The sequence below is a fragment of the Rhinatrema bivittatum genome, chromosome 9, assembly GCF_901001135.1.
Source record: "Rhinatrema bivittatum chromosome 9, aRhiBiv1.1, whole genome shotgun sequence".
NCBI classification, from domain to species: Eukaryota; Metazoa; Chordata; class Amphibia; order Gymnophiona; family Rhinatrematidae; genus Rhinatrema; species Rhinatrema bivittatum.
In genome coordinates, this window is record NC_042623.1 from 152,375,335 (window position 1) to 152,393,719 (window position 18,385).

Below are 18,385 nucleotides of genomic sequence, written 5' to 3' on the forward strand. Positions count from 1 at the left end.
GACACAGAATGAAACATACACAATCCTAATGACAATCTTCCATTTGCGTAATCAACATGCCTACCCCACAAGGACTTTATTAGATGGGAGTAAAATCATGTACTGTGTCTGATGAATTCTTTTGTTAATACTACTTGGCAGGTGAGGGGGCTGAGGGTTTCTGGCAGATCCTTAAACCTCTGCCTTCCTTTTTGTTATGAAACCTGTGATCAATAACAAGTCCTCATAAAAGAAAAGAAAAATTAAAATGGGATTATAGGAAACTTGGTTCTTACCTGATAATTTTCTTTCCTGTAGTACCACAGATCAGTCCAGACTTCTAGGTTTTGCCTCCCCTTTAGCAGATGGAGACAGAAAATGTTTTACTGAAACTGCCATATAACCTAGTGTGCCACCTGCAGTCCCTCAGTATTGAGCTGTACCAAAGCCAAGATAGTAGAAACACTAATACCAACCACAAATTAATATCCCCTGAATGAGCAGTGGGACGTGGAAACTTAGAACAGATAAACTTGTCCACATTAAAAACGTCATGGACTAAACAAAAACTATGCCATTCTTCTGAATAATTACAACAGATGGAGCGGACTCTCCTGAACTCTCTACCTCAACTGGGCAGGACTCTGGACTGATCTGTGGTACTGCAGGAATGAAAATTAGCAGGTAAGAACCAATTTTCCTTTCCCTGTATGCATCCAGATCAGCCAGAATCCTGGGATGTACCAAAGCTTCCCTAAACAGGGTGGGACCATGAGAGTCCCACTCTAAGTACGCTCTTGCCAAAGTCCACGGCTGCTGGGGCCTGGACATCCAAACGATAACTCCTGGCAAAAGTGTGCAAAGACTTCCAAGTAGCCACCCTGCAAATCTCTTGCGGTGACACTTGTTGACATTCGGCCCAGGATGCCGCCTGGGAATGAGTAGAATGAGCCCTTAAGCCCTCCAGGACCAGATGCCCCTCACAGATATACGCAGAGCCAATGGCTTCCTTCAACCACCATGCAATCGTGGCTTTTGATATGCCTTATGCCCCTTTTTCACTCCACTCCACAGCACAAAAAGGTGACCCGACAACCAGAAGCTGTTAGTAACTAAGATACTGCAACAATGTGTGCTTGACATCTAAAAGCCACAACTCTTTCACATGAGGCGCTGTAGCCTCCAAATTTGGGAAAGCTGGGAGCTCCACCAACTGACTTATGTGAAAAGACAATATCATCTTTGGCAGAAAAGCTGGAACTGTCCGCAAGGAGACCCCTGAATCCAAAATTCTCAAGAAAGGATCTCTACATGACAAGGCTTGAAGGTCCGAGATCCTTTTGGTGGAACAAATCACCATTAAAAAAACACCTTCAAAGTAAGATCTTTCACAGTAGCTCTTTTAAGAGGCTCAAACGGCGCCACACACATGCCTTTCAGGACTAAGTTAAGGTTCCAGGAGGCACACAGCTTCTGAACTGGAGGGCACAAATGCTTTGCCCCTCAGAGAAAATGCACTATCTGGATGTGCAGCCAGAGTCGCTCCATGTACCTTGTCTCAAAGACAACCTAAGTCTGCATTTGAACTCTGAGGGAGCTAAAGGACAAACCCTTCACCAAACCTATTTGCAAGAAGGTAAGAATATGTGCTACAGAAGCTCGATAAGGGTCAACCCCCTGCTCTGTGCACCAATCTTCAAAAACTCTCCAGACCCTCACATACACCAAGGAGGTGGAAGACTTTCTAGCCTGCAAAAGAAAAGCAATAATATCCTCAGAGTAACCTTTCTCTCTTAAGCATTTCTTCTCAAAAGCCATGTCGTGAGACAGAAGCGAGCCGCCTGATTTGAAAATATGGAACCTAGGAACAGACGTTTTGGCAGATGAGCGAGCCTCAATGTGCTATCTATTGCTAGATTGATCAGATCTGCAAACCAAGGCCTCTGCGGCCACTCAGGAGCCACCAAAATCACATCTCCTGGGTGAAACTCCATCTACCACAAAATCTTGCCCACCAGCGGTCACGGTGGAAACATATACAGCAGAATGTCCCACGGCCAAGGAAGAACCAAGGCGTCAACTCCCTCTGCTCTGCACTCTCGTCTATGACTGAAGAAGTGGGATGCCTTGGCATTTTGTTGAGTTGCCATTAAATTCATGTGGGGCTTGCCCTACCTGCAACAGATGAAAGCCAATGCTTCCTCCAACAGCTCCCACTCTCTGGGATCCAGCTGTTGACGGCCGAGAAAATCCACTTGCACATTGTCAGTCCTGGCTATGTGAGAAGCCGCTATCAACGCCAGATGCTGCTTTGCCCATTGGATTAGCTCCCGAGCCACTGCTCGACTTTTAGTTCCATCCTGCTAGTTGATATAAGCCACCGTTGTCGCATTGTTGGACAAGATTCTGACTGGATAGCCACACAAGAGAGGAAGAAATGCATTCAGCACCAATTGTTCCGCTCTCATCTCTAAGCAATTGATAGACCATGATGCTTCTTCCTCCGACCACTGGCTTTGCACCAATTGATCTTGGCAGACAGCTCCCCAACCAGAGAGGCTGGCATCAGTGATAACCACTGTCCACTCTAGAATTTCCAAGTCCACTCCTCAACACATGTGGTCCTGACAAAGCCACCACGAGAGACTGGATCTAGCTAACTCCGTAAGCAGCAGTGGAAGCTGAAACTTCTTCAATAAAGGATTCCACCGGGAAAGTAACACCGCCTGCAAAGGTCTCATCTGAGCAAACCCCCAAGGCACAAGTTCCAACATGGATGCCATGGAGCCAACAACCTGTAGGTAATCCCAGACCTTGGGCACCTGCCTCTCCATCAATCTGCAAACTTGCGATTATAACTTGACAATGTGCTCCTCTGTAAGAAAAACCTTCCTCAGCTTGGAATTGAAATGTGCTCCCAGAAATTCCAACACTTGAGATGGGACAGGATGACTCTTGGCCCAATTCACTATCCAGCCAAATGATTGCACGCGCTGCAGCATCAGCTCCACCGCTTGCCTGCAGTGGGCCGCCAACTTTGCTCGAATGAGCCAGTCATCCACATATGGGTGCACCAGCACCCCCTCCTCCCTGAGAGCTGCTGCCACCACCACCATCACCTTGGTGAAAGTCCATAGAGCTGTTGCCAGCCCAAACAGCAGGGTGCAAAATTGCAAACGCATGCCAAAGATTTTGAACAGTAGGAATCTCTGATCATCGAACCAGATTCCTATGTGTAAGAACACCTCAGTCAGATCCAGGGATACCAAGAACTCTCCCTTGTGCACTGCTGCATTGAACAAGAGAAGAGTTTCCATATGAAAATGAGGAATCTTGAGAGCCACATTGACTTTCTCCAAATCCAGAATTGGATGAAAAGTCCCTTCCTTCTTTGGAACCACAAAATAAATGAGTAATGTCCCGCCCCTCATTCCACCAAGGGGACGGGAACAATGGCTCCAAGCATCTGTAGACAGTCGAGAGTTTGCTGCACCACTCTTCTCTTTTCCACAGAAGTGCAAGGGGAGACCATGAACAGGTCCCTTAGCGGATGAACAAACTCTAAAGCATAACCTTGTCTTATCACGCTTAAGACCCACTGGTCTGTAGTGATTTTGGCCCACTCCTCATAAAAAAGAGTCGACTGTCTCCCTATAATTTGGATGGAGTAGTGGTCCGGCCTCGCTTCAATCTGTGGATTTGCCTCCAGTGCACCCTGGCCAGAGCCATCTGTGTTCGGCTTCTGGCCTCGAAAGGATTGGTTCCAGGACTGCTGCCTCCCCAAGGGCTGTCTCTGGGTTCCTCCCAAAGACCTCCCCTGCTGAAACCACCTATTCCCTCGAAATCGAGAGTGCCCAGAAGAGAAAATCCTTGCCCTTTAGGCTTGTCCTGTGAACCTTATTCTCTCCCAGATGCTTTATCAGCTCCTCCAAATCCTCTCCAAAAAGTAGCTTTCCCTTAAAGGGTAACACTCTTAATCAAGACTTGGACAAAACATCCGCTGACCAGTTCCTCAACAAAGAAGTCTCCTGGCTGAGACTGCAGACATCACTGTCTTAATGAAGTCATACAGCACATCAGCGCCATAGGTGGCCACAGCTTCCAGCCGCTCCACTTGTTTCGCCTCCTGGGAGGACATGGACTTGTCAGCCTGCAACTGCTGCACCCAATGCAGCCCAGCCTGAAGTATAAAACTGCTGCACACCGCAGCCCATATGCTGCACAGCCACTTCAAAAGTTTTTTCAGATGGACTTCTAGCTTCCTATCCTGCAAATCTTTTAAAGCTGCAGCATCGGCCACCAGAATGGTCATCTTCTTAGTCACAACTGACACTGAGGCATCCACCTTCGGGACTTGCAAAAGTTCAAGTATGTCATCAGGCAAAGGATATAACTTATCCATTGCCCTTCCAACTTTCAAGCCAGTCTCTGGAGTATTCCATTCTCTGACCACCAACTTCTTAACGGACTTATGAAAAGGAAATGCCTTTGTGTTATGGTTTAGCGGTGTTTGGGTGGATTCCTGGGTACTGTGGCAGATGACCACGCCCACAGGGAGGAGCTCCGCGGGGAGCCACAGTACAGGGCTAGACTCGGGATGCACAAACACAAAGTTAGATCTTTTATTATACAGCTTGTAGTATACCACCAGAGGTGGCAGTAGTGAGGTGATCCAGAGGTAGCAGTCCAGGGACCCTCGGCAGAGGGGACCCGTCTCACCAAGTTGGTATAGGGAGATTCCGGTGTAGGTTTCCCAGCACGGCAAAGCTGTGGTTGAGATAGACTGAGAATGAGATTACTAACTAGATGGTAGCTGTAAGGTTGGCGATTCCACCAGGCTGAAGTAGATGGTAACAGGCACCGATGCAGGGAGAGCAGGCCCTTGAAGAGCGAGTACCTGATCCCAGTAAGGCACCTGAAAAGAAAGCAGAGGGCCCCCAAGGAGCGGATACCCAGGTTAGAAAATACCCCCAAGGGCAAGGTAGAGCTTCCAGTGGCAGCAGGAAGCGGCAGAGTAGCATAGACCGGACGAGCTAGCAAACAAGCATAGGCTAAATACCCGGATGGTGTGACGTCACTTGAGGGGAACGCCCCTGAGGTTTGCGCCATAGCTGAATAACGACATGGGTAGTATGCGCACGCGCACCCTAGGAGGCTCTTGGGAGGAACATGGTGGGAGGCAACGCCATAGCCGTTCCAGGGACGCCGGAGAGGGCGGCTTGCAGACGCGGCGGTAGCCATTTTCCCAAGGTAAGCGGGAGGAGCCGAGAACAAGGTGAGGCATACGGGGCGAGGCCGTCTGAAACCGACGGACGCAACACTTCGCTGGACCCCGTAAGCCATCCATGACCAGATACACCTCCTCCTGATTAGACTCTTCCTGTGGAACCTTTATTCCTAACTTCTCCAAAACATAGGGGATCAGGGGTCCCAACTCTTCCTTGTGGAACAGACACAGCACTTTAGGATTGTCCCCTTCCATAGGTGGGCCTTCCCTCTGTCCCTCCTCTGGATCCTGCCCCCCCCAGGGAATGATCCACATCAGGAGGACCCAATCCTGTTGGCACCTCGACCTTGGAACCAAACGAAAGATCATCTGCAAGGGCACCCCAAGGGTTCGCCGAACCTTGGTAGCCCCCAAAGACCCGGAGACCCTAGATCTCTTCTTGGGCTGCAGATCAGATGAAGCCTCAGGCTTGGGCCCCTGCAGCTTTCTGGGCCAAATAAGCCTTGTGCAATAATAGCAAAAAATCCACTGAAAAAGTGGAATCATCAGAAGCCTCCCCCAGGAGGTCATCATCCATCCCCGAATGACCCCCTCAAGCCTCCACGGGGCCCAGATTGGCTGGAGACAATGGTGGAGGGAAATCACCCTTTTCCTCCGCGGCCTCTATAGCAGCTGCGAAGGAACCCAAGATGGCTGCCATTCCTGAGCTGACCGGGAATGGGTTCGATGCTTCCCACATCACACACAGGGGCCTACCAGACCTGCACTGCTGAACGGATATCCCCGAGAGCAAACCCGGATTGCCCTCTTCCTCAGAGAAGCAGTGGGAGCAGAGGTCGTTCCACGAGAGCCGTGTGCGTGACCCTCCACATGCTGCACATTTGCTGCTGCGTGGCATCCCAACTGCGGGAGTCTGTCGCCTGAGGGAAGAAAACAAAACTATAAGAGCCCGTGAAATTGAGCCTGACTAATGTCAGCCCCGCTCTGCCATCAAGCTGCAGGAAGACAGAAACAAACAACTCCGATTATCCTTCCATTCTTTTTTTTTTTAATAAACTTTAATCAAAATTTAGAAAAGAAGCACTTTCCTGCACTGAAGAGTGGCTGCAGGCTCCACTGTCCCTTCCGGAGGAGAGGGAACTGGCTCCACCAGCTTTCAGCCTCCAGAGATGAAAGGACTGAGTAAATTAAGGGTCCCCGATTCTCTGCTTGTCCACCTCAAGACCAGGTGGGATGGCCCCACCAGGATCAACCAACCTCCTGGGAGGAATTCACCAACTTTTCCTGTCCTTTTTTTTTTTCCCCTAGGTACAGATTGCAGGTTTTGCACCTCTACCATCTGCTGGAGATTGAGAAAAAATGAGGGACTACAGGTGGCACATTAGGTTATATTGCAGTGTCAGTAAAACTTTCTCTGCTGGAAGGGAGGCAAAACTCAGCAGTCTGGACTCATCTGGGTACGTACAGGGAATTTAAGATTCCCTTTTATGAGAAAGGTCTATAGTGCAGGATTATGATCTCATAAAATCTTTTCCCATGTGCACAAAAAGGAACAGAACTTGTTGACCCTCATAAGGTTTTTCTTGTACCTTTCTCTCTCTCTCCAGCAATTTTACTGTGGTAATTCAATTGCACATTACCATACAAAGCAACACAGCTGGTCCTACCAACCTTTTATACTCTGCTACTAATTTAATCAGATCTTCAGTTGAGATTTTGTTGCTCTCTTGTCTGAACAAAGGAGAGAATCGGGAGTCTCTATCAATTGTTCCATGATTGTCCTTAAAAACTGGTCTGGGGACAAATAAAGAGAATAAACAGTTAGAGACATGACATGTAATATTCCCCACAGTTATCTGCTGCCAGTTTTCAGCAGTATCTTTACTTGTATTCACCTTTTGAGTTTGATTTGATGCATATGTTAGTACAAAAAAAAAAAAAGGAGGAGGCATCATGGTGTACATACAGTTTTCAGGAATGTCACAAAAATAAAATGCCTCTAAAAATTAAAATAAGAAACCTGGCAGCTGAGAGAAACAGAAATCTAGAATATAAGGACAGAAGAAGGCCCATCAGGTCTGGCCATTTTCCCTTCTTACTGCGATACAATTTCAGACCTTACTTGAAATCCAGCTTTATCCTCACTTCTCTATAGCTAAGGATCCTGTACACTTATACCAGGCTTTTTAAAAAATTTCCAATAGTGTTTAATAAAGACAATTAAATGCTGGTAAGAAATCACTGCTAATTATTTTCTCAGGACTTTTAAATTGATCTTTACAGGTCTTCAGTTAATTTCTATTTTTGGGGGGGAGGAATTCATTAGGTCCCAAATCATGGATATCAAAACACTCCCAAATCCCAAATTTTGGAAGTCAAAACATAAAAACATCCATAAACATCCATAAAAACATAAATGTCAGCCGATAAGAACCGCTTGGTTCCCGCTGCCTGTCCACCAGTAGCTGCCTCCTATGCTGCCACAGTTTCATCTCCATGTATGTCCTACCACTAAAATCCCTCTGGGTCTGGCCCCAAACATGCTTGAATTCTTTTTTTTTACCAACTCTACTGGAAGTCTAGTGTCATCATCAAATAACCGAGGAAGAGATCCATTTGCTTTTTCAAAATGTTGACATTCTACTTTATTTTTCAGGCATATGAGAGAGCCTCTTGTAATCTACCATGCTGCGGAGGGGCTTACTAAGCACAGATTTTGATAATAAGAAAAGGAAATGTGTGTCAAATCATAGGACTATGAAAACTACTACACATTTATACATGGATGGCAATATAAATCACAGCATTTAAATTCAATACACCTTTCAAATTAATAAAAAATGCACAGAGAGAGAAGAGGAGAATGTAGTACCAGTCCCACATGCTGAATGCTACAGGTATTTTTTTAAAGATGGTTTAATGCTATAATGAGCTAATTTTCAAAGGAGTTATACATGTAAAATTAGCGTATACATGCATACGTAGCATACATGCTATTTTATAAACATCAAAAGTACGTATGTATTTTTGGTTTTGGGTGCACACTTCTTGGCGGTGGACATTCACCCTGTGGCAGGGAGCCGCCATTGGACATTCTGAGGCGTGTGATACTAGGACCTGGCGAAGAAATGCTTAGGGGGTGTGTGCACACTGGTGCGCACGATGATGATGTCACTCGCTCAAGACTACTTAGCCTGCCTAGAGTTGGATTCGTTGCAAGAAGGTCTCCCAGTTCCTGCTCCTTCTGGGACCAGTCTTCTCTCTTGCTCAAGCCCTTCACTGTAGTTCCTGCCTTCACTGTCAGCCTGGTTCCTGTTCAGCTTCTGTCTGGTTCCATCTTCTCAGCCTTCAGCTTTGCTTCAGTCTTCACCTGTGGCTCTGCTGCAGTCTTCAGCTCCTCTTCAGACTCAGCCTTGTTTCAAGCCATTAACCTTGTCTCAAGCCCTCTGTCTTCTCCTTGCCTGGCTTCAGCCACAGCCTGGTCTTTGTATAGATTTTTGATTCAGACATAGTCTGGCCAATGCCAATCTTTGCTCACTCGCTGCTGGTGTGGGTCTCAGGACTCTACCTACAAGGCTGCATTACGGCAAGAGGGGCTCAGGCATATGCAGTTCCTTACAGTTTGCTCAGGCCATGAGCTCGGTGAACACATCCTCATAACAAGCCATCGCTACCTTGATCATCCAGATGCAGGAGCAAAAAACAGAATTGATTGGTCTCCTGCACCAATTCATAGAACAGGCCCAGCAGCAACTCAATCAAGAAAAAGACTTATTACGGACCTTGTTGCAGCATTTAGACATAATATAAGTCCAATGTCCAGCTTCAGTCTCAGTTACAGTTCTGGCAAACCCTGCACTGGCACCTATCTGGACTGGGTAGTCCTTATTCAACTACTGCCACTTCCAAGCTATGGGGGTGATCCTAAAGCATGCAGAGGATTCCTTAGCATGTGCAAGATGCAATTTGAATTACAGCCAGCTTGTTTTTTCTCTGATTAAGTCAAGATCATGTATATACTCTCCCTATTGAATAGTCCAGCTCTTGCTTGGGCCTCTCCCTTGTGGGAATGAGATTTGCTTCTAAGGAATTTGGCCAATTTCATTCAGCAATTCTGTCTAATCTTTGATCAACCTGGATGTGTCACTTCTGCTGCCACAGAGCTCCTTCGTATCCTTCAGGGCATTCGTTCTGTTGGTGAATATGTGGAAGAATTCCGTATCTTAGCTTCTGAACTCAGGTGGGGCGAAGATAAACAAACCACTATTTTTTGGCAGGGATTATCTGAAAGAATAAAAGATGAACTCACAGACCGGGACCTTCCTCCGTCCCTCGAAGCACTCATTGTCTTGGCTATTCATACTCATCTGAGATTCCAGGCACAGGCTCGTGAAAAGAAGGACTCTCAGCGGACCTCAATCGTGGTTCCCAGACCTCTGAATCTCTCACAATCCATCTGGAACTACCAAAAGTGGCTGCCTTCGAAGAACCTATGCAACTGGGTAATACCACTCTTGTCATTGCCTGGCTTCAGCCGCAGCCTGGTCTTTGAATAGACTTTTGAACTCAGTGATAGTCTGGCCCATGCCAAGACTTGCTCACCCGCCGCTGTTGTGGGTCTCAGGCATATGAGGCTATGTCATGGCAAGAGGGGCTCAGGCATATGTAGTTCCTTACATGGTCTAGGGGCATACTGGGGTGGGCCAAGAGGTATGTGCGTAAGTTGCTACGTTATAAGAGATTTATGCAAATCATTAGGCAAATTATTTGCACAATTTTATAGTTGCTAATTATCCAGCACAATTAATAACAAATTCATCTGTTGTCTGCAATTGGTTGGGAAGCAGGTCTGTGTGAACTGGAAGGGGGGGGGGGGAGTTCAGGATGAAGAATTAGGAGGACCTCAATGAACTGGAGAACTAGGTGAACTGGTGGAGGTATCAACAAAACAGTGATCTCAATTAAGTGAGCATGTTTTTAAAATATACCGACTTCTGCATATAAATCAGAGTTTTACATAAACAAGTTATATATTTTTTACAAGTAAAATATATGCACGCATGTTTATAAAATAGGCAGGAAAAGTATGTGCTTTCAGTGCACTGAAAGGTATTCGCACATGATTAAATGAAAGTGCATATGTTGGGCTGAAGACATGTGCATATTTTATAATCTGCACATACCTAATAAAAGTAGGTTACAAAATACTATAGGTGATCTCTGCATATATGGGACCATGCAGAATTATTTGAAAGTTATCCTCATGGGGTGAATTTTTGTGTATAAAGATTAGCATATACATACGAATATCAAAATTGCTATATTGGGTCAGACTGAGGTCCATCAAGCCCTGTCTCCTTTTTCTAACAGTGGCAAAACCAGGTCACAAGTACCTGGCAGGATCCAAAACAGTACATAGATTGCATGCTGCTAACACCCAGAGATAAGCAGTGGCTTTCCCCAAGTATATCTAGTTAATAACAGTTTATGGACTTCTCCAGGATCTTGTAGAAACCTTTCTTAAACCCAGCTAAGCTAAATGCCTTTACTATATCATCCACCAATGAATTCCAGAGTTTTATTGTGTGCCGTGTGAAAAAGAATATTATCCAATTTGTTTTAAATGTGCTACACACTAACTTCTTAATATTGTTTGTTCTTAGTTTATTTAGGTTTCTAAGGAACTAGAGATGCGTAAACTAAAGTCCTTTAAATTTATGTGGTGTATTTAATGTTAATTTGGCAATGACGTGCAAGGGGATATTTATTTATTTATTTTAAAATATTTGTTACCCGCCCTTGCTATGTTCAGGGCGGGGTACAGCAAAATATTCACAGTAATAAAAAGATAACAATAATGAATCTATTGATAAGGGCTGGGTGTAACTATACTGGCTGCTAGGCAGCTACCCTGCCAGCAGGAGCCCTCAATGGGCCACACTCAGCCTTGCTCTAGCCTCCACCTTGAAGGCTGCATGACACAGCAAGGCCAGCCCTACATAATTCTCTCTCACTCACAGCTCCATGCCACATCATCGAGTCTCCTTGCATATTGCTGTGGCTAGTACCCCTGTGCTTTATTCTCACCTTGCCCTGTTCCTGGTCTCTGTGTGGCCTATTAGAGGCTTTCTTGTTTTGTCTTGTCTAGTACTTGTTTGTTTATTATTTCCATATGCATCAATTGGGGTTGTGTGCACCTGGCATAGCCGGAGGTGAACACTTTGAGCTCAGGCCCACCAAATCAGCGTTGTGCGGCACCAGGCTGTCTTAGAGCTCATCCCGTGTGGCCCGAGAGGAGGAGGCCTAATGCAGGGCCATTGCGGAGCTCATCTCGCGTGGCCTGAGAAGAAGAGGCCCAACATGGGGCCATTGCACAGCTCATCCCAAGTGGCCTGAAAACAGGAGGCCCGATTCAGGGCCGTCCTGGAGCTCATCCCACGCGGCACGAGGAGGAGGCCTGTCGCAGTAAGGAGGCCCAGGAGAGAGGGAGAGCCTTGTTAAGAGTGTGTAGGAGTGAGAAGCTTATGTGTATGTGTGAGAGTGCATGGTAGTGAGAAGCCTGTGTGCATGTGTATGCAAGAGAGCATGTTTGAGAGTGAGAAGCCTGGGTGTGTATGTGTGAGATAGAGCATGGGAGTCAGAAGCCTGTGTTTGTATGTGTGTGAGAGAGTATGCGAGTGAGAATCCTGTGTGCCTTGTGTGTGTGTGTGTGTGTGAGAGAGAGAGAGAGAGCATGTGGGAGTGAATCTGTATGTGTTTTTGAGAGAAAGAGCAAGCATGTGGAGTGGAGAGCCTGTTTTGGTGTTAGAGAGAGAGAGAGTATGTGGGAATGAGATCCTGTGGATATGAGAGAGAGTAAGCATGTAGGAGTGGGAGCCTGCATGAGATAAAGCATATAATAAGGTGTATGTGGGAGTAGAAACCTGTGTATGAGAGACAGAGTATATGATATTGAGAGCCTGCAAGAGTGGGAGCCTGGGTAAGAGAGAATGTGTGGGAGTGGGAGCCTGTATGAGGGAGGAAGGAAAGAAGACAGGAGAAGACAGATGAAACAGAATAAAAGAGACCTTTAAAAAGAAATTAGGAAAAGACAGACAAGCGGAAAAAAGAGACTGTGACCAACTGATTAGAAAAATAAGATCAGACAATGAAGGTAAAAAAAAATTATTTTGACTTTCAGGAATTGAAATATGCCATCTTTGGGAATGTGCATTTCTTATATATTTGTATTTTACTTTTTCTTCTGTATTCCACTGTTCACAGAAGCTGGTTTCTTGGCTTTTCCATTTCAATCTTGACTATCAAACTAGGGAGGTTTGGAGGACCTAGCTGTCAATTGGGCAAACTGGTGAATGTACTGGTGAAACTGGCAATGTGGTGGATGTGCGCCCCTTTTATTCATTCCCCAATTTATGCGGTAAGAAGTGGAATTTACATGCTAGGGCTCACACCCACTTAACATTGGACACACATATACACACAGTCAGGCTATTTTATAACATACGCGCATATATGTATGCATGTTATAAAATGGCCACATTTCTCGGCACGTGCCAGTGCACAGCACCAAAGAGCACCCACATGCCAGTTTGAAAGTTACCATCCCTGTGTAGTAAATTAACTTCTGTCACTGGGCTATAGTAGATGTCTAGTAGTGCCAATCTGACATGCTATTAGTTGACTCCTGGGGGAGGTCATATCTTCAGATTCCTCTTAACAACCTAAGATGGTCAAAAAAGTAAGGCTCTACATCTCCCAATTCTTCTCCAACCTCCCACCTGGAAGACCCGATAAGCTATTACTGGCATCAGAAGCATGGGATCTACTTAGAATTTGGGTACATGCCAGGTACTTGTAGCTTGGATTGGCCACTGCTGGAAACAGGATGCTGGGCTTGATGGACCCTTGGTCTGACCCAGCATGGCAATTTCCTAAATTCTTATGTTCTTATGAAGGCCCATACCTCCAATCACTCTTCCTATCCCCTACAAATGCTCTGAAATATGAAGGTCCCCTCTCCCTAAAAGTCAAGACCAATTTCACCAGTGTGTCCACCAGTTCACCCAGTGTACAGCTAGGTCCTCCGAACGTCTGTGTTTTGATAGTCTGCATTCACCCCCCGGTTACCCCACACTCTTTAACCCCTCAGGAATGGCTTGTTAAAATTAAAATGACACCTCATGCAGAGCAGAAGTAAAGTTACCTGGCACTAGACCTGGGTGCATTTCCACGTGTATATTTTCGTGCTCATCTCTTGGCCCATGCCCCACTCACACCATGCCCCTATTTAATTTTTAGTGAGATGTGCGTGCAGCAGGAGATACGTGTGCATGTAGGCAACCTTTAAAATACAGTGGGCGCGTGTCAGCACTACATATGCGCATCCCCTGATTTTGGTGCGTGCCAAGCTTTAGAAATTCAACTTTATGTGAATACATTGCTACATCTATAGGGAGTCTGTACATATCCCTTGGAAACTGGAAAATTCCAATATATCTGTTTTCTAAAATAATCAGACTTTAATTCCATCGACAATGCCAGTCTCATGGAAATGCTACTCATTTTGTAATACAGTAGAGCCTCATATCCCTTTCCAGTGAGCCAATTCTGTTCTCACCTTCTTCATCCTTATAGATAATGTTGTAATCCCAAGCAATATATAAATAGGTTAATAGTGAAATAAAATTTTAGATTTTTATGATCCTGATTTGCTTTTTCCTCATTTCCACTTTTTAGCATTGTACATTATGCTCTGCTAATTTCTTCTAAATCAGAGGTAAGTAAGTGGTCATCAGAATTGTGCCTATTGAATTCTGGAGACTCTAAGGGGTGGATTTTTCAAAGGGATTTAGCTGCCTAGACATAATATAAATATGCAAAAAAGCAATGTATTTAAACCAAATATATGCACAAATATACAGTATATCACGAGTATTCAATGTGGTTATCCTAAAATCCAAACCAGCTTATGGTCCTTGAAAGACAAGAATTGGTGAACCTTGACCAATAGAGATGCCATATGACATAACATGAGAAGATCAATGAGTTGAACTTGTATCTCATTAATAATGGTGAAATGGCAGGGTGTGAGGTGTGTATTTATTTCTGTATGACCATTTAAAAAACAAAGTGTGAGTGCCAGTAGAGGTAATGAGACACAGGAGCTCAGAATCTGATCTCAGCGATTAATGTCCTTAAACCCTAGATTCTGACATAGGCCAATGAATTAAAGTGCAATAACATGGGCCATTAATGCACATTAATTATCTCATGCAAATACATTTGGAGATACATTTCTTGCAGTAAAGTTAATACTAAAATGAACAGACCTCCATGGGTTGAAGTAAAGTATCTTGTGGTAACATACCTTTGGTAATGTTCACATGTTTTAATGTATACTATTTTTCTATGCCTTGATAGTAATGAGCCAATTTGCATAATTATGCATCTCATTAACTATTTTGTGCAGATTTTGCACTGATGTTCAAGATAAATAAATAATGCACATTAAGAACATTGATAAAGCATGCAATCAATGTCACACACGTTAAGTATTTTGGAATGATGGTATATAAAACACCTAAATAAATAAATAAATAAATAAATAAATAAATAAAATAATGCCACTCTTAATGCACATTAATACTATGGCGAACATCAGCGCATCTTAGTTCATCAGCCTCCGAGACATTACAGCTGTTCCTCATCTACCAACAGACCAGAAAGCCTGCACTTTCCAGCCTACAATGCAATATTTCTTTGACTTGGGAAATGGCCACCAGGAACTGCAATGCAAAAATGGTTGAAAAATATTCTTACCTCACTGACCAAGCAAACGGCATCCGGTATTTACCCAGCTTGCTGCAGAACTGCCTGTTCAGCTTCAGCATTTTCTGTGCCAACTAGAAAAGGGAAAGCATTGTTTCTGCAAGTTTTGTTAGCAATGGCATTATCACTAGGCCTTCCTGCTGCGGTCACAATATTGTCTTCTACTGTCCAGCATCTCTTTCCCTCGCCACAGCCCCTCGAATACCAATATGCCTTCTTTTGACCGTAGCATGCCCTTCTCTTTGTCTTATTCCTATGTATCCTTTTAATTGTATTCCCACTCACCCTGGATCATTTCTTTTTTTTTTTTTTTTACTTGTTGAAAGAAGAGGCATACGTATTTTATTAAAGTTATGACATTGTTGTCTCCATCCTTGAGGTCTTCCAGAGCTCCTGCATTGGAAATAATAGGGAGGATTCTCATGACTGTGCTTGTTCACCAGCTCACTTATTTAACATGATTTTCAGAAATATTGCTCCTTTTATTTGCCAAACTCTTCCTACATGTAGGATTCTCCTTTATTCCTTTCCGTTCCCCAGGTTCAGGATTTTTTATTTCTTTGTTTCATAGTTCCTTCGGTAAAAGACCATGAATGAGGATATGTGGGTTGTTTTCTGGGACACTGAATTATTTACTGAACTGAGCTCCATGTTATACTAAAAGAGCTAACGCAGTGGTTCCCAACCCTGTCCTGGAAATCCCCCCAGCCAGCCAGGTTTTCAGGATATCCACAAATAATATGCACGAGAGAAAATTTGCCTACATAAGAACATAAGAAATTGCCATGCTGGGTCAGACCAAGGGTCCATCAAGCCCAGCATCCTGTTTCCAACAGAGGCCAAAAACAGGCCACAAGAACCTGGCAATTACCCAAACACTAAGAAGATCCCATGCTACTGATGAAATTAATAGCAGTGGCTATTCCCTAAGTATAATTGATTAATAGCCATTAATGGACTTCTCCTCCAAGAACTTATCCAAACCTTTTTTGAACCCAGCTACACCAACTGCACTAACCACATCCTCTGGCAACAAATTCCAGAGCTTTATTGTGCATTGAGTGAAAAAGAATTTTCTCCGATTAGTCTTAAATGTGCTACTTGCTAACTTCATGGAATGCCCCCTGCTCCTTCTATTATTCGAAAGTGTAAATAACCGAGTCACATCTACTCGTTCAAGACCTCTCATGATCTTAAAGACCTCTATCATATCCCCCCTCAGCCGTCTTTTCTCCAAGCTGAACAGCCCTAACCTCTTCAGCCTTTCCTCATAGGGGAGCTGTTCCATCCCCTTTATCATTTTGGTTGCCCTTCTCTGTACCTTCTCCATCACAACTATATCTTTTTTGAGATGCGGCGACCACAATTGTACACAGTATTCTAGGTGCGGTCTCACCATGGAGCGATACAGAAGCATTATGACATTTTCCATTCTATTAAACATTCCCTTCCTAATAATTCCCAACATTCTGTTTGCTTTTTTGACTGTTGCAGCACACTGAGCTGACGATTTTAAAGTATTATCCACTATGATGCTTAGATCTTTTTCCTGGGTGGTAGCTCCTAATAGGGGTGTGCATTCGTTTTGACCGCATATGTAAAACGCAACTTATTTTTTTTTTTAACTTAAAAAAGTGATGAGGCGAAAACGATCGGATTTCCAACTTATTCAACATAGCTATGTTGAATAAGTTGGAAATCGCGATCGTTGATCCTAAATAAAAATTTAAACCCCTCACCCTCCTTAATCCCCTCCCCAAGACTTACCAAAACTCCCGGGGAGTCAGGACGCCATTCCTGTATTCCTTTGCGAGGAGCACGTGACGTCGGCGTCACGTCGGAGTGACGCGGACGTCACGTGATTCACCGCGCGTCCGCTCCGGGACCCTCGTTGGACCCAAACGGAACTTTTGGCCAGCTTGGGGGGCCCTCCTGACCCAAACGGAACTTTTGGCCAGCTTGGGGGGGCCTCCTGACCCCCCCAAGCTGGCCAAAAGTTCCGTTTGGGTCCAACGAGGGTCCCGGAGCGGACGCGTGGTGAATCTCGTGACGTCCGTGTCACTCCGACGTGACGCCGACGTCACGTGCTCCTCGCAAAGGAATACAGGAATGGCGTCCTGACTCTCCGCTGGACCACCAGGGAGTTTTGGTAAGTCTTGGGGGGGGGGGGGGGGATTGAGGAGGGTGAGGGGTTTAAATTTTTATTTAGGGAATCGGTGCACGTATGGACATAGACTCAACTTATGGAATTCTACATATGTCCATATTGACCGAAATTGACCCCCCCTTTCGACTTATGGACTTATGAACATAAACTTTTTGTCTGCACATCCCTAGCTCCTAATATGAAACCTAACATCGTGTAACTACAGCAAAGGTTATTTTTCCCTATGTGCATCACCTTGCACTTGTCCACATTAAATTTCATCTGCCATTTGGATGCAAGGTTCTCCTGTAATGTATCACAATCCGCTTGTGATTTAACTACTCTGAATAATTTTGTATCATCCGCAAATTTGATAACCTAATAAATACACTGCCTCCATAACATGCAAATTTTCTCTCGTGCATATTCAATGGGGATATCCTGAAAACCTGACTGGCTGGGGGGATTCCCAGGACAGGGTTGGGAACCACTGAGCTAATGGATAAAAATCTGATAAGAGATTAGAAATTAATTTACTTCTCACTCTGTTAATAATACCAGAGGGATGTGATGTGACCCGGGTTTTGAAAAGAGTCTTATGATCACTGCTGGCTTTCTGACATCACTTTCTGTTGCATTGTAGATCTTGTATGAGATTTTTCATTCCTCCTTTTGGGCTATAATCCCAGTGTAGGGCCTGAGCTAAGAGCAGAGGAGGTCCCTTCATGATCTTTTGGCTGAGACTGAGAACTGTACAATATGTGGGGGTTAACACCCTGCCACCTGCTCTTTTTGGGGAGATGAAAAAGTTATGACCATTGCTAAAGCAGGAGGATTAAACCTTCTGTTAAAAAAAAAAAAAAGAAATAGTCAAGCAAAAAATAAAACTTGCAATGTTGATTGCAAATGGAAGAAACAAGACTACACATAAAAAATATACTGGAGATGGACGTTCAAATACCAGGCCCCATAGCAACCTCCCTCCCAACACTGGGTCACACCCTGACCCTGATGGTACAGTTCATTTACATTCTTTCCTCAGACTGATCACTGACCACAGGGCTCAAACTGCTACTTCCTGCTTAAACAGCATGCAGAATATTGATGATTTCAAGTGATTTAAATGACCAACTCCAGCCTGTTATTTCTGAGAAAAGAAACAGCAGCACTGGAGGGCTAGAAAACCAGCATAGGCTGGTGTCAAT

The 18,385-nt window shown here is 44.6% G+C and overlaps 1 protein-coding gene across 6 annotated transcripts in view; it reads right to left on the reverse strand.

The window, feature by feature from the left end:
• DOCK10 (dedicator of cytokinesis 10) overlaps positions 1–18,385 on the reverse strand; it is a 401,455-nt gene that overhangs the window by 162,406 nt on the left and 220,664 nt on the right. For all 6 annotated transcript variants that reach the window (XR_003858608.1, XM_029615672.1, XM_029615673.1 and 3 more), the window contains exons 14-15: positions 15,026–15,108; positions 6,878–7,000 (exon numbers count right to left, since the gene is read on the reverse strand). Coding sequence is in view for 5 of the 6 variants with exons in the window: in XM_029615672.1 (XP_029471532.1) it covers positions 6,878–7,000; positions 15,026–15,108 (206 nt within the window). In the remaining variant the exon portion in view is untranslated. The remainder of the gene's footprint in view (positions 1–6,877; positions 7,001–15,025; positions 15,109–18,385) is intronic.